The sequence below is a fragment of the Blastomyces gilchristii genome (assembly GCF_000003855.2).
Source record: "Blastomyces gilchristii SLH14081 genomic scaffold supercont1.14, whole genome shotgun sequence".
Taxonomy (NCBI): Eukaryota; Fungi; Ascomycota; class Eurotiomycetes; order Onygenales; family Ajellomycetaceae; genus Blastomyces; species Blastomyces gilchristii.
In genome coordinates, this window is record NW_003101669.1 from 1,248,806 (window position 1) to 1,265,691 (window position 16,886).

Genomic DNA, 16,886 nt, shown 5'->3' on the forward strand with positions numbered 1-16,886 from the left:
GCTATATTGAAATTCTGGTCAAGATGTCTCAAATGAAATGCTTGAGAATAGAGTGAAGCTTATTACATCTATTATTCTAACAAGTGTTAGAGATAATATTTCAAAGAGAAAATCTTCTGAGTTTTCAAAACCTTGATGAAATGAGAATATCTCATCTAAAAGGAAAGAATTAGCTACTGCTAAAAGAGATTGAAAGAATGATGTAATATCTAATAAAGAGTTCAAAGCTGTCAGAAATGAATATTTTTCAGATATTAAAAGAGCTAAAACAGACTGCTGGAATAAATTTCTTGAAGAAGTACAAGAGAAGAAAGTTTTTAAAGCTTTTAACTATACTAAAACAAGAAGTGTAGCAAAACTTCCAGCCTTAGAATATGAGTTTCAGAATGAATTATATATAGCAAACTCTTTTGAGAAAAAATGTCAAGCTTTTATGAGAATTCTCTTTCAGAACTCACCAGATTCAGATTCAGATTCAGAGAAAGAGAATATATCACTTCTCAACTATATTGATGAAAATGACTGAGAATAGCCTGATCTTACACAAGATGAATTAGAGTCAGCTATCTTCTCAAGTTCTGTTAAAACTGCTGCAGGTTCTGATTCAATTAATCACTTAATTATTCAGAATACATATTTCTACTTAAAGAATGAATATTTTGAGCTCTTTTTCAATCTCTTGAAAAATGAATATCATTCTGAATGCTGAAGAGAAGCCACTGAAATGATTCTTGTAAAACCTAATAGAAAAACTTTAATTCCTAAGTCATATAGAGTAATATCTCTATTGAACTGCCTAGAAAAGGTTTTAGAAAAGATAATAGCTACTTGACTATCTTTTATAAGCTCTATAGATGATTCTCTTTTATTCAGTGAATAAATGAGAGATAGAAAACAGTGTTCTGTAATTAACACTGTTCTCTCAGTTGTTCATGATATTTAAATAGCAAAGTATGAGAGTCTGGTCTCAACTGCAGTTTTTATTGATATAAAAGAAGCATTTGATCATGTTTCAAAGTCAAGATTAATTCAGACATTAAAGATATTAAAACTGTCACTTTCTCTAATAAAATGAGTTAACTGTTTTATATTTAAAAGAAGTATACAACTCTTCTTTGATGAAATGAAATAAGACAAGACTGAGATAAAAGTGAGAGTATCACAGGAATCTTCAATCTCACTTATTTTATTTATAATATACACTGCATATCTATTTAAAAATAGAAATATGAGAATAGTGCAATCTCTGAGTTATATGAATGATATTAGTCTAGTCTACAGTTCAAAAACTATCAAAGAGAATTTGAAAGTAATTGAAGAAGCTGTAAAGAAAATCTTTGTTAGAGCAGATATCAATCAAATTCAATTTAATATGAATAAAACTGAGTTAATTCACTTCTTTTCAAGATTCAATGAGAAAGAACTATCTCTAATTCTTTTAAATAGAGAGATTAAACCCAGTGTAAATGTCAAATAATTAGAAGTATGATTAAACTCCAAGTTGAATTTTAAATATCACATTCAACAAAGAACTGTCAAGGCAGAAAGACTATTGAACAACATAATCAGACTATCAAATACAGAGAGAGGTCTATTCTTCCAGGCTATGAGACAGTTATATATAGCCTGTATTACATCAGTAGCTGATTATGAAGTTTAAGTTTGATAAAATAATCAAGGGAATTTCACTGAACTCTTTCAAAGTCTGCAAAACAGAGCCTTGAGAAGAATTCTGAGAGCATTCAAATCATCTTCTATTAAAGTAATGAAAATTAAAGCTTCAATTCCTTCTTCTGCTATTAGATTTGAAAAGGCCTGTATGAACTATGCTCTGAGAGTTGTAAAGATGAGCTTAAATCATATAATCAGAGAAAGAGTCTCTTCTTCATTTTCATCAATTAACTCTGGAAATGAACTGAATTGAAATAGATTTCTTGATTGAAATGAAAATAATTCTTCAAAGAAAATACCTTCTCAACTGTACAGACTATGCTCTCTGATTAAAAATCAATTTTCTTCTTTAAATGTTGAAAAAGTTAATCATGAGAAGTTATCTCTCTGAAGAGAAAAGCTTGAATCTCTTATAGACTTACAAATAAGTGAACTATCAAAAGAGAAAGAATATGAACAGCATTTGAAGAGAATTTCTACAATCAATATAAAAGACTCTATTCTGATTTATTCAGATGACTCAAAAAATGAGAACTTGAATAGATTAGATACAGGCATTGCTTATACTGAAGATAATATCAATTTTATCTCAGACTTCTGAAATCTAGGCTCTGAATGTGAAGTCTTTGATGCTGAACTATTTACAATAGTGAAAGCTTTCAAACTCATTGAAATGAAATCTCATAAAAGAGGAAATTATTTGAAAGAGGCATGAATATTCTCTGATAGTCAAGCTGCTTTAAAGAGACTTAGAAATAGTCAGATTTATAATAGTCAAATGAATCTTGAACTGATCTTAAACTCTATTTTGAAAATTCAAAAGAGAAGAATATCAAAGCTGATAATTCATCTGCACTAAGTTCCTGCTCATATGAATATTCATGACAATGAATTGGCTGATTCAGCTGCAAAAAAGGGTGCAGAATTAAGCAGATCTATTCAAAAAATTATGTTCTGATCTTTTATAAAGAGAAAAATAAAAGAATCTTATTTAAATAAGTGAAATGAAAGCTGGCAGAAATAAAAGAAGAGTATACATTATTCAAGATTTGAAACAAAACCCAAGTGGAAATCTTGTTCAATTAAATGTAAAAAGAAAATATTCTCATCTATAATACAGCTGAAACTAGAACATGGCTATTTCAAATCTTATATACAAAGATTTGATGATAGATTTGACTCAATAGAATGCTTATTCTGCAATATAAATGAGAATCCTGAGTATATTGTAATGCACTGTGCATTATACAATAATCTCAGAGCCAGATTGAAAGAGAAGTATGATCTAAATCAATTAAATATGAGATTCTTATTCTCAACTGAGACAGGAATTAAATACTTAATAGACTTTCTATCAGAAACTCAAGCAGCTACAAGAAAATGGCTAAATTCAGAATTATCTGAATATGAAGAGGAGGAAATCAACCAGATATAGTCTGTTAAAACAGCTATATACTATCTTTTAATAATTTGTTTTATTACAGTCTTTCTTTATTTTATCTTTTCCTTTTAATTTCTTTCTGTCTATCTATTTAATGTGTCTATCTTTAAGACTGTGTTCTCTTTTCCTTTGTCATGATATTGTCAAATGATTTCAAAGTATGAGATGATGTTAAAACACTGCAATTTGTAAACAGTTTTTGTATTCTGAGCTGGAATTTTCTGATTTTGCATATCTGAAATTGATGAATGTATAATAGTTAACTTTACAGATATAGGAAAAACCCTGAGAACTAAAAGTTCTCAGGTAGATGTCATAGTCTCTGACTGCATACATCTATAATTGAAGAATAATAATAATAATACAGTATAATCAGTTGACAATCATTGCTATATAATAAAGATAATTTCTAATTCAGTAATCTTAAGAGTATAGAAATTATACTCTTAAAGAGAAGAGTATTATTATACTCTCAGCTATGCTAAGACTCTGTTACAGTTTCACATAGCTTATTACTTTTATACAGATAATTTCATTCATTCTGTAGACTATCTGAACTGGTTTTCAATCACTCTATAATATTATTCAGATATATCATAGAAAGATTCAATTGATAAATATGAGAATCTTACTTCTATATAAGATCAGCAGATTACTTTTTCTTAATAGTAAGATGCTACTGAGATATCACTCTAACTATTCTCACTTATAAAATGAGAGAAGGTATTCACTCATTATCTATATAGAATAGCTAGATACTGACTTCTTATAAAAGAAGTCAGTGATTCATTTTTCTTCTACTGAAATATATATAAGAGTTACTGTGTATCTCATACAATATTCTTAATATACTAAGTATTATATCTGTGATATTCTCACAATAACTCTGTAGTCTATGAGCTCGCTATTCAAGCAAGATAGTCAAGCTCACTTATACAGCTTCTTAAATAACTACCTCTACATGACACCGCTGACTAGTCATCACTTCGGTTCCGCCATGTTACAATATCAGAGTAAAATATGCTTTTCAAAAGATCTTAATCATATGCTGCAATTTTCAACTCAGTCTGAATCAGTGAAGATTTATAATATAATTATATCTCAACAACTTCAGTTTTAGTTCTTATAATCTGATGAAGAAAATACTGATCTTGACTCTCATATATCAGCAGATTAGAACTCAATTCAAATACTGTATTCATATAAATATCAAGTTGATTAAGAACTTGAATAATTGAGATATATTTCATCTCATTCTTCATTGTGATTATTTTGAAGAGACTAAATAATGAATTCAAGAATAATAATCTTTGTGCAGTCTGCAGAGTATAGTGAACAGCTTCTTAAACTTTCAGAACTATTATATAAGATCTCATATCTAAATGTCAGTGATTATATCTGATAAAATGCACTCTTTCAATGTGAGATATATCATTCAACTCTGATTTATAAAAGCATTTGAGATTCTCACACTGATACTGAATAAAATCAGAAGAAAAAATAGGTTTATTTAATAAATATTATATGAAGTTATCAGAATAATATTTGACTGAGCTTTCTCAACTGTGAGATTGTCATAACTCTGTGAAATTGTTGACAATTTCTGTCATTTCTATATACATTTGTCACTGGAAAGTTGAGGATTTGAGAAGAGTAGATATTAAGAGAATCAGATTTTGAAAGTAGAGTAATCTTATGAAGAATTCAGTGAGATTTTTCTGAGCAGAACTCAGAGTTGATATTTATATTAATAACACTATTGAAATTAAGATTTCCTTAACTGATAAAATCAGAAATTATGCTCTGCATTGCTTTTTCAGAGTTAATAGATCTTCAGAGAGTAGACTTATCAGTGATATATTCTTCAATGAACACAGAATTTACAGTAGTGATTTGTAGTTTTTTCAGAAAATATCTGACTCTTCAGCTCAGAGTCTCATTGTCAGAATAAATGAATTCATTTCAAAGTTACTGTGTTTGTGAGATATATCAATTGCTGAATCAGAATCAATAAATTAATTAGTAATAGTAACAGTAATTGCATCAGCAGCTGATATTTCAATATTATCAGTAACTGACTCATCAGAATTCTCTTGATTATTATTTTCAGAAATATTCTTCTCAGCAGCTGCTTTCAAAAGTCACTCAATATACTCAATATTATCAGCAGCATTCTCATTATATGACTCTGTCTTTAGAGAATATTAGTTTTTATAATAATAGAGATATTAAAAGTGATAAACTTACTGAGAATAGTAATGCTTCTTCACTGAGAGTATTATTATCTGAATCACTGTCAGTGAAATCTTCATTTGCAGTTTTTAGAAAAGAAGAGCTCTGATGTTGAAATTTCAATTAATCATCTCTGAATTCTTGTCTAGAGACAGATAGCAGATAGTATTTCAGATTTTAATTAAACAGATATAACATTTTACTTTCTGATATAATTTGTAGAAAAAAGTTACATAGTTGAAAAGATATGAATAAAGTGAATAAGTGATCTTGATAAAATAAAGAGATGAGATTAAATTACTGAAAAGAAATATATCAATAAAAGTTACAATCAGTGATAAATATTATCTTAATATTAATAATCATACTTTCTTTATTATATTCCTGCAAGTAGCTGATTATTTTATCAGAATACTATCAAAATTCTATCAAAATTCTGAAAATAAGTATAATCATAGATCTCAGTTTAATAGATCTCTCTGAACTCTCTCATCTGATAGGTTTACTGAGACAAATCACTGATTTCAAAAGAAATCATATATTGATATATCTGTATCATAGAATGAACATAATGACATCAATGAAGAATATCAGATAAATGAGAAATCAAACTCATCTCTGACATTCAGTAGTCTGTCAAAGAGATGTTACTGAATTCAGCACTCAGATACAGAAGTGTATGAGAAGAAAATTCAGCTGACAGAATAAAAGTTTCATGTTAAAATCAGATAAATGTATTTTCTTACATTCTCAAAGAACAATCTGAATAAGACAGTCACAGAGATAATGAAAACAAAGAATAAAATCTTATACATATTCTCATCAAGCTGAATTACAATACTTGATATAATAAAGACATAGAAGTCAAGAACATTGAAAGAAATGAAGACAAGTATTTTCAGTATTTCAGATCTTAGCAAAAATCTCAACTTTTCAGTGAAATATATCAAGTCTCTGATGAAATATCTTGATCTTTCAGCAGAATATCTTAAATCTCTGCTGAGATATATCAACTTTTCAGCAGAGAATCTTAGATAAATCTAAACTTTTCAGTGAGATATCAAAACTTGTCTGATCAACTTAATTAATCATTTATTAATATAGAATCATATTTAATGAAAGAAGATAAAAAGCAGAGAAAGTTCAGTGATAATCAGATTCTATAACTGCTATAAAGAGTTGACAATCTTTGACTATTTTTGTGATTTATTTACTGCTGAAAAGTTCTTCTTGATTTTTTACTGAGTATGAGAAATTATTGACTTTGATTGATTCTCTGAGTGAGAACAATAATATATGAAATATAAGTTAACATCAGTTTGAAAAACATCAGACTAAGAAACAAGAAACTGATTCTGAAAAATAGAGATATATACAAATCTGACAACTCAAGTCAAAATATTTGATAATACTGATATAAATGAAAATTTCATCACAGTTATACTGCAATGATAAAATATTCTGACATTCTGAGATCTGATAAGTGATATTTCTGAATATCAGTAAATTGTCAGAGATGACTTTACTGAAATGATTCAGAATACTTTAACAGTAAAAAAGAGACATCTGATAAAAGATGTATGAAAGAAGATATAGAAAAAGATCAAATTTTCAGAGATACTTTTAGTGAAAGACAGATCAGTGATGTAGAGATTTTCAACACAATTTATTTATATTTCAATATATTTAGTTTTCTATGAGTTTTATATATAAATTAGTTAATATATACTTTAATATACATAATTAGAATATACCTGTCTTGATATTCACTGAAGAAAGTTATTATATTCTCTATCTTATAATTTATATAGTTATGACTGCAGAGAATTGGTAATAACAACCGCTCCACCACGAACTCGCTCGATTTTTCGAATAAGAACCCGCTGATAGATCCATCGAAAAGCCCTCGATCATACGAGCATTTTGACCCCATCGCCGACTGCATACCCCGTGTGGTGGTGGAGTTATCCAGCCAAACGTGAACCGGACGTTGTTCGAAGCTCCTGTGTGGGATTATCCTCTGTTCTCCCCTACCACACCACAACCCCGGGCCAGAGTGCCATACAAATTGTAAGGTGAAGTGACCTAGTCATATGCACCAATCTTCTCAATTTTGGAAGATCCCCGACCTGTAGTTGTGAAGATATCCGAGGAGCGACCTCCGCGAAAACCCTGTCCATCTTTGATGTTCCAAAACACCAACGCCAAGTCTCACCCTCATACCGCCCTTCCCAATCTGGCCCATCCCCAGCAGAAAAATACAAAAAGATACCTCAGCAATAATATCAAGCACATAATCAACAGACTCTTCTGAAGTGCAACCTTCACAGTCTGCTGCCAGTGTATCTAGACTTCAACACCAAGTCTCACCCCTGTACTACTCCTCTCAATCTGGCCCATCCCCAGCAGAATGATACAAAAAGATACCTCAGCAACAGCATTCAATACATAATCAGTGAACAATGAGTCAACAGCACATCAACAACTATAAAATCAGTATATCTCAAGATCTGACTGAGCCTTTGATCCCTGCACAGTGAGATATATTAAATCTAGTTTTAATATCTCAATATTCAATAGATTCTGCAAGGAATTGAGAACAGCAATACTAGGTTTCTATTGAATTTGAGAATTAACTCTATATTAATATAATCATTGACAAAGTCTTCTATTTTGAGATATAAATAACCAGTTCCTCTACATCCTGCTGACAATATTTATATTATTATATAGAAACAGACTTATATTCTCTATAATATCAAGACTCTGAAGAGAGAAAGTCTTGATAGAGAGTATACAGTAGTGTATATCTTAGCAGTTTCTATCTCATTCTTCTGCAGCAGTTAATACAAAAAAAAGATCTTAGAAATAGTTTTTTACTTCTCTTGAAAAAGTAAGATGTTTTTCTCTGAGTTTTATACAATATTCTTACAAAGAATTAAAAACAGAGTTGTTTTCTATCATAATTTCATATTCTTTTAAGTAAGAATTACTTTTTCAGTGACTGAAGAGCTTTCATTAATACTTAATTCTTTTTTACACTCTTTATTAACTGATTTGAGTTGCACACTTGTTGTGTGAGAAGAATTGAATAATTTAGAATAAAATTGAATAGTTTTAATCAATTTCTCTGCAAAAAATTGATTTATTTTTTGTCAGTTTTTCTCTCAAAAACTGTCATATTATCTGATTTATTATCAATTGATATCATACTTTTTCTCACTGTATCTCAAGAAAGAGATTGTAAAGATTTTATTGATTTATCTTAAAAATCAATTTTAGTTTATTAGATTCTCTTCAAAAATCTAACCTAGTTACTGAACTAGTGTGAAAAAAATCAGGTGTTTTATATATAAAAGTCTTTTATTCTTCTTTTGAAACAGTCTGATCAACTTTTCAATTGAAAACAGACTTAGAAATATCTCAATTGAAACAGTCTGATCAACTTTTCATTGAGTGAAAATAATAAGTTTAAAAATACACTCAGTTGATGTGAAAAAAGATGCTTTCTCAAATACTATTTCTGAGATTGAAATTCTGAAGAGAAGAAAGAAAGAAGAAATAGAGAAACAACAAGTTCTTGAAATACAGAAACTTGAAAAAGCAAGCAAGATTCTTGAAAAGCAGTGTCTGAGTGAGATAAATGAAGAAGTTCTATTAATTCTTCATGCTCAGACTAGACAACTACAGGAGATGATTAAGTTCAAACTTGAAATCTTAAACACAGTTCAAAAAACCTTGAAAATTCCTAGTACAATCACTGACTCTTTATCTTACTCTTCTTCTTTCTTTCTTTCTACTTCTTCTTCTTCTTTGAATCAGAAGAAAACATATACTCAAGCAGCTGAATCTACTGTCTCTAAACCTGCTATCTCAAAATCAGCTCAAAATTCTGAGAAAACTGAGAAGAATACTGCTCATGTCTCTATTCATAGAAAAGTGAAAAAGAAAATACAAAAAGAGAAAAACTTTCAAATCTTCAGAAATAGAAGACTTATTCTCAAAGTCTCAAATCAGAACATTCTGCAAAGAAACAAGCTAAACTTAAATCTTATTTTCAGAATCAGAAATGAAATTAATCAGCAGTTCTTTTCTCAGTTAATGACTGATATTAAAGTTCAAAAATCAGTTATAGCTTCAATTGAGTCATTATTCTTTAAAAACTTCATCATTCTGACTACAATGCCTGAATTCAGTGCTGAATTCCTTATTCAGAATGAGAATCTCTGAAAGTCAGCAGTAGAATCTTTGTTAAACACAATAATTCTATCTGAAAGAGATGAAAAGTGAGACAAATTCATTCTTTATAATATTTCAGTTGAAATTTTTGACTGTGAAGAAGAAATGCTACTTCTCAAAAATGAATTGAAAGAATACAACTTCATTCAACTGAGAAAGAAGTCTGTATGACTAAATTTAATTAAGTTCAGACAAAGCAGGAGAAATGCCTCTGTTCTAGTATATACAAAAACACTTGAACAGTCAAAGATCTCTGAAGTAAGAGTAGTAGATTTGAAAATGAGAGTTCATGAATACAAAGACTTGAGAATGAATCTCAAAGCTCAAACACAGTGTTCAAACTGTCAAAGATATGAACACTTTATAATCTCATATTTTAGAGACTCAAAATGTGCATTCTGTGTCAGAGATTATAAAACTAGTGAGCATAAATATGAAACATGCTCAAAAAGAGATGAAATTTATCAATATACTCTGCTTAAGTGCTCTAATTGTAAAGAAAAACATGCATCTAGCTTAAAAGAATGTATGTTTACTTCTAGAACTCAAAAGAACTGGAGAAAAGATAAAGCTTAAAGTCAATCTAGAACTGAAGAGAAGAGTCAAGCCAGTAAACTCATAACTGCAAGCTTAAAAAGAAGAAACTCTCAATTATCTAAGTCTTCAAACTTCAATTCTTCAGTGAAATGTAAACAGAATTTGAATTCTCAAACTTCTGTTAAGATTAGAGAATTGAGAAATAACTCTGATGATAAACTAGATATAATGCAAGCAGTTGAGATTTCTACTTTTCAGAACAGTTATAATCTACTATCTGATGATAGTAATTAGATTCTTCTCTACTCTCTTTTAGTATGAATATACAACAAAAACAATAAAAAAAGTTTAAAAACTCTTCAAAAATCACATTTATTCAAAATAATGTGAATAGAAACTTAAATTGCATTTATTCTTGTCTTCAAATTGTATTTGAACAGAAAGTTGATTTTATACTGCTTCAGAAGCTGAATTTTAATACTGAGTAAAAATATATCATTTCTCATTCAAGCTACTACTGCTTTTTACCTCAAAAGTCTGAGATAAAGTCAAGAGTAGTGATCTATGAAAGAAAGAGATCAAGATATTAATTTAATCTAAGATTTAATATCATGTCTGACCCTGATATTCTGATGAGTGATATTATAGATAAAGAAAATGAGTTTGATACTATACAGCTCATAAATATCTATAATGAAAAGTCATTGAAGAAAAATAACAATATCTGAATAATTGATAGAGAATTTCTGAATATAACTTCATCAAGAAACTCTATAATTATAGAAGATTTCAATGCACATCATCTCTGATGAAATTCAGAATGCAAGAGAGCAGTGAGAGCTGATAATCTGATTGAATGAATCTTTGAGCATTCAATAGATTTGATTAATAAGTCTGATCAACAAACATTCTTTAGAAAAGGCATGAAACAGAAGTCTATTATAGATCTAACATTCATGTCACAAAATCTAATGAAAAGAAGACTTGTAAACTGATTTATTAATTTAAATAAGACATCAGAATCAGATCATGAGATTATTCAATTTAATATTGAACTGAGTGAAAAACAAATGAGTGAAAATCCTCTTCTCTCTAATCAGTATAACTTTGAAAAAGCTGATTGAAAAGTAGTTGAAGAAAGTATAAAACTGTTAAAATCTGAAAGACAGAATGAGCTATATTGAAATTCTGATCAAGATATCTCAAATGAAATGCTTAAGAATAGAGTGAAGCTTATTACATCTATTATTCTAACAAGTGTTAGAGATAATATTTCAAAAAGAAAATCTTCTGAGTATTCAAAACCTTGATGAAATGAGAATATCTCATCTAAAAGAAAAGAATTAGCTACTGTTAGAAGAGATTGAAAGAATGATGTAATATCTGATGAAGAGTTCAAAGCTGTCAGAAATAAATATTTTTCAGATATTAAAAGAGCTAAAACAGACTGCTGAAATAAATTTCTTAAAGAAGTATAAGAAAAGGAAGTTTTTAAAGCTTTTAACTATACTAAAACAAGAAGTGTAGCAAAACTTTCAGCTCTAGAATATGAGTTTCAGAATGAATCATATACAGTAAACTCTTTTGAGAAAAAATATCAAGCTTTCATGAGAATTCTCTTTCAGAACTCATCAGATTCAGATTCAGATTCAGAGAAAGAGAATATATCACTTCTCAACTATATTAATGAAAATGACTGGGAATGGCCTGATCTTACACAAGATGAATTAGAGTCAGCTATCTTCTCAAGTTCTGTTAAAACTGCTGCAGATCCTGATTCAATTAATCACTTGATTATTCAAAATATATATTCCTACTTAAAGAATGAGTATTTTAAGCTCTTTTTCAATCTCTTGAAAAATGAATATCATTCTGAATGCTGAAGAGAAGTCACTGAAGTGATTCTTACAAAACCTAATAGAAAAACTTCAATTCCTAAGTCATATAGAGTAATATCTCTATTGAACTGCCTAGAAAAGGTTTTAGAAAAGATAATAGCTACTTGACTATCTTTTATAAGCTCTATAGATGATTCTCTTTTATTCAGTGAATAAATAAGAGATAGAAAACAGTGTTCTGCAATTGACACTGTTCTCTCAGTTGTTCATGATATTTAAATAGTAAAGTATGAGAGTCTGGTCTCAACTGCAGTTTTTATTGATATAAAAGAAGCATTTGATTATATTTCAAAGTCAAAGTTAATTCAGACATTGAAGATATTAAAACTGTCACTTTCTCTAATAAAATGAGTTAACTGTTTTATATCTAAAAGAATTATACAACTCTTCTTTGATGGAATGAAATAAGACAAGACTGAGATAAAAATAGAAGTATTATAGAGGTCTTCAATCTCACTCATTTTATTTGTAATATACACTGCATATCTATTCAAAAATAGAAATATGAGAATAGTGCAATCTCTGAGTTATATGAATGATATTGATCTAGTCTACAGCTCAAAAACTATCAAAGAGAATTTAAAAGTAATTGAAGAAGCTGTAAAGAAAATCTTTGTTAGAGCAGATATCAATCAAATTCAATTTAATATAAATAAAACTGAGTTAATTCATTTCTTTTCTAGATTCAATGAGAAAGAACTATCTCTAACTCTTTTAAATAGAGAGATTAAACCCAGTGTAAATATCAAATGATTAGAAGTATGATTAAACTTCAAGTTGAATTTTAAATATCACATTCAACAAAGAACTGTCAAGGCAGAAAGACTATTGAACAACATAATCAGACTATCAAATACAGAGAGAGGTCTATTCTTCCAGGCTATGAGACAGTTATATATAGCCTGTATTATATCAGTAGCTGATTATGAAGTTCAAGTTTGATGAAATAATCAAGAGAATTTCACTGAACTCTTTCAAAGTCTGTAAAACAGAGCCTTGAGAAGAATTCTGAGAGCATTCAAATCATCTCCTATTAAAGCAATGAAAATTGAAGCTTCAATTCCTTCTCCTGCTATTAGATTTGAAAAGGCCTGTATAAACTATGCTCTGAGAGTTGTAAAGATGAGCTTAAATCATATAATCAGAGAAAGAGTCTCTTCTTCATTTTCATCAATTAACTCTGGAAATGAACTGAATTGAAATAGATTTCTTGATTGAAATGAAAATAATTCTTCAAAGAAAATGTCTTCTCAACTGTACAGACTATGCTCTCTGATTAAAAATCAATTTTCTTCTTTAAATGTTGAAAAAGTTGATCATGAGAAGTTATCTCTCTGAAGAAAAAAGCTTGAATCTCTTATAGACTTACAAATAAGTGAACTATCAAAGAGAAAGAATATGAACAGCATTTAAAGAGAACTTCTACAATCAATATAAAAGACTCTATTCTGATTTATTCAGATGACTTAAAAAATGAGAACTTGAATAGATTAGACACAGATATTGCTTATACTGAAGATAATATTAATTTTATCTCAGATTTCTGAAATCTAGGCTCTGAATGTGAAGTCTTTGATGCTGAACTATTTGCAATAGTAAAAGCTTTCAAACTCATTGAAATAAAATCTTATAAAAGAGGAAATTGTTTGAAAGAGATATGAATATTCTCTGATAGTCAAGCTGCTTTAAAAAGACTTAGAAATAGTCAGATTCATAATAATCAAATGAATCTTGAACTGATCTTAAACTCTGTTTTAAAAATTCAAAAGAGAAGAACATCAAAGCTGAGAATTCATCTGTACTGAGTTCCTGCTCATATGAATATTCATGACAATGAATTGGCTGATTCAGCTGTAAAAAAGAGTGCAGAATTAAGCAGATCTATTCAAAAAATTATATCCTGGTCTTTTATAAAGAGAAAAATAAAAGAATCTTGTTTAGACAAGTGAAATAAAAGCTGGCAGAAACAAAAGAAGAGTATACATTATTCAAGATTTGAAACAAAACCCAAGTGAAAATCTTGTTCAATTAAATGTAAAAAGAAAATATTCTCATCTATAATACAGCTGAAACTAGGACATGGCTATTTCAAATCTTATATACAAAGATTTGATGATAGATTTAACTCAATAGAATGCTCATTCTGCAATACAAATAAGAACTCTGAGTATATTATAATGCACTGTGCATTATACAATAGTCTCAGAGTCAGATTGAAAGAGAAGTATGATCTAAATCAATTAAATATGAGATTCTTATTCTCAACTGAGACAGGAATTAAATACTTAATAGACTTTCTATCAGAAACTCAAGCAGCTACAAGAAAATGACTAAATTCAGAATTATCTGAATATGAAGAGGAGAAAATCAATCAGATATAGTCTGTTAAAACAGCTATACACTCTCTTTTAATAATTTGTTTTGTTATAGTCTCTCTTTACTTTATCTTTTTCTGTATCTTTTTCTTTCAATTTCTTTCTATCTATCTATTTAATGTGTCTATCTTTGAGACTGTGTTCTTTCTCTCTTTTCTTTTGTCATGATATTGTCAAATGGTTTCAAAGTATTAAAAGATGTTAAAACACTGCAATTTGTAAACAGTTTTTGTATTCTGAGCTGGAATTTTCTGATTTTACATATCTGAAATTGATGAATGTACAATAGTTAACTTTACAGACATAGAAAAAACCCTGAGAACTAAAGTTCTCAGGTAGATATCATAGTCTCTGACTGCATACATCTATAATTGAAGAATAATAATAATAATAACTGCAGAGAATTCACTGATTTCACTGTATTAGAAAATCTTGAATTCTGTAGATATATTTCTAGCAGTGCATTGAACACTTGTTTCTAGTTAATAGAAATAATTTTATATTCAAAATAGCTGTAATTCATTCAGTAATAGCCTGTGTAGAAAGTATTAAGATATGAATGAAATTCATCAGATACACTGATTATACTCAGAGATGAAATATGAAAGTATTTACATTCATTACATAATAATCTGCAAAGATGAATCAATAACATATATAAGAAGAATAACTTATCATCTTCTTTTTCTTTCTTTCTTTCTTTCTTTCTTCTTCTCACAATCATATTATAATACAAACATCAATTTTTTCAGTTCACTCAGCTTTTCTCATCTTCAGTAAGATTAGTATTCTATCAGTTGTAATAGAAAGCTTTGAATATCAAAAGTTCTAATGTCAAGATATCTAATGTACATAGTATATCAAGAATGTCAGTGATCTATTATTTCATTCAACAGCAGCAGTAACAGTAACAACAGTAATAGTAATAACAGTAACAGTAATAACAGTAATAGTAACAACAGTAACATCAATAATAGTAACATCAATAACAGCAGCAGTAACAGCAGCAGCAGCAACAGCAGCAGCAGTAACAGCAGCAGCAGTAACAGCAGTAGCAGTAACAGTAGCAGCAGCAGCAGCAGCAGCAGTAATAACAGCAGTAATAACAGCAGTAATAACAGCAGTAATAACAGCAGCAGTAATAATATCAAAATGACTGAAGACACTCTCAAGTGTACACATGCAGCAGCTGTAAAAGCACAAGAGAAAGAGACAGTGATCAGACTGAAAACTTTCAATCAGTCAGATAAGTTAATAATATATAAATATTGTATCTTGTATATCTTTTCTCATCATATTAATGCTGTTTATAACAAAGTTAAAGAAAGTACAAAGCTATATTTAAACTGTAATTATAAAAAGAAAAATTGTATAATATACTCTGATGAATTCAAAGATGAAATTGAAAATCTAGTCTGAATTTATGAGTTTTATCTTATCACTTCAACAGCTATAAAGAAATCAGTTAAGTCAGTCATACTGAAGATAGTGAAGAATTTATTCAAGTAAATCAAGAAAGTAAAGATATATCAGCAGAAAGCAGAAAATTAAAAAATAAAGAGTATAGCTATTATATTGAAAGTCTTGAATATATCTATCAGTCTCACTGAAAAAGTCAAACTTGAAATTGAGAAGATTAAGTTGAATATTGAAAGAATTAAATTGAAGATTGAAAAGAAGAAAATTGTTATAAAGAAGAAGAAAATTATTATTAAAAAGACAAAATTGAATATTAAAAATATGAAGCTTACTATTCAGTAGAAGATCTTAAGATCAGTTAATAATTATTATAAGAGTTAAAAAGCAGTGATAAAGAATCTCATAAACTTGATTAATGATATTAAAGAGAAAGTATAGTACATTTTCATTGAAATATATAAAATAATAAACTGATTTAAAATAATTATCAAACTTCTCAGTAATACAGTCAATGAGAGTAGTAGTAATAAGAAATCTATTAATAGTAATAATTTTCTTCTTCTTTCTACAACTCTTATCAGCTCTTCTATTATCACTATCAATTCTCTTCTCTTCTTCTTCTTTAATCTTTCAACTCTGATAAGTGTTCTGAGTTCTCAGACTTATAAAATAATCACTGAAACAGTAAGCTAGAGTTAGTAAAATAATTCTCAGATTTATTCAGAGATTAATAATTATATAGATTTTTAAATATCTGATATCTGATTACTCTGAAATCTCAACTTTTAAATATCAGATAACTGATAACAGTGTCTCTCAGATCATGACTAATCTGTAAACCTTAATTTACAAGTTCAGTGATATGATTAATAAGAGTAATATAACTGAGAATGAAGACTATAAAAGAAACTTAATTCAGTTAATTCAAAAGAATTTAAATAGAAGTATCTATGATTTTCAATAGAGAATAATATCAGTGAATGAGATGATTTTTAGAATTAGTGATTATATAGATTGAATTCAGTGACATCACTAATATGATAATTGATTTTTTCAGTTTATCACTTATTTACA

General features: G+C 28.5%; 2 protein-coding genes across 2 annotated transcripts; one reads left to right on the plus strand and one right to left on the minus strand.

Annotated features, from left to right (window-relative positions):
• Positions 1 to 7,487: 7,487 nt before the first annotated feature.
• Positions 7,488 to 7,658, plus strand: BDBG_17432 (uncharacterized protein; the record flags this gene model as incomplete). The annotated part of the gene is made up of 1 exon (XM_031725150.1): positions 7,488 to 7,658. A coding segment is annotated over one exon (171 nt), but the record flags the coding sequence as incomplete, so codon positions are not given.
• Positions 7,659 to 15,278: 7,620 nt separating this feature from the next.
• BDBG_06711 (uncharacterized protein) lies at positions 15,279 to 15,575 on the minus strand (the record flags this gene model as incomplete). The annotated part of the gene is made up of 1 exon (XM_031722742.1): positions 15,279 to 15,575. One exon carries the CDS (start codon positions 15,573 to 15,575, stop codon positions 15,279 to 15,281), a length of 297 nt encoding a protein of 98 aa, XP_031579589.1.
• Positions 15,576 to 16,886: the final 1,311 nt, after the last annotated feature.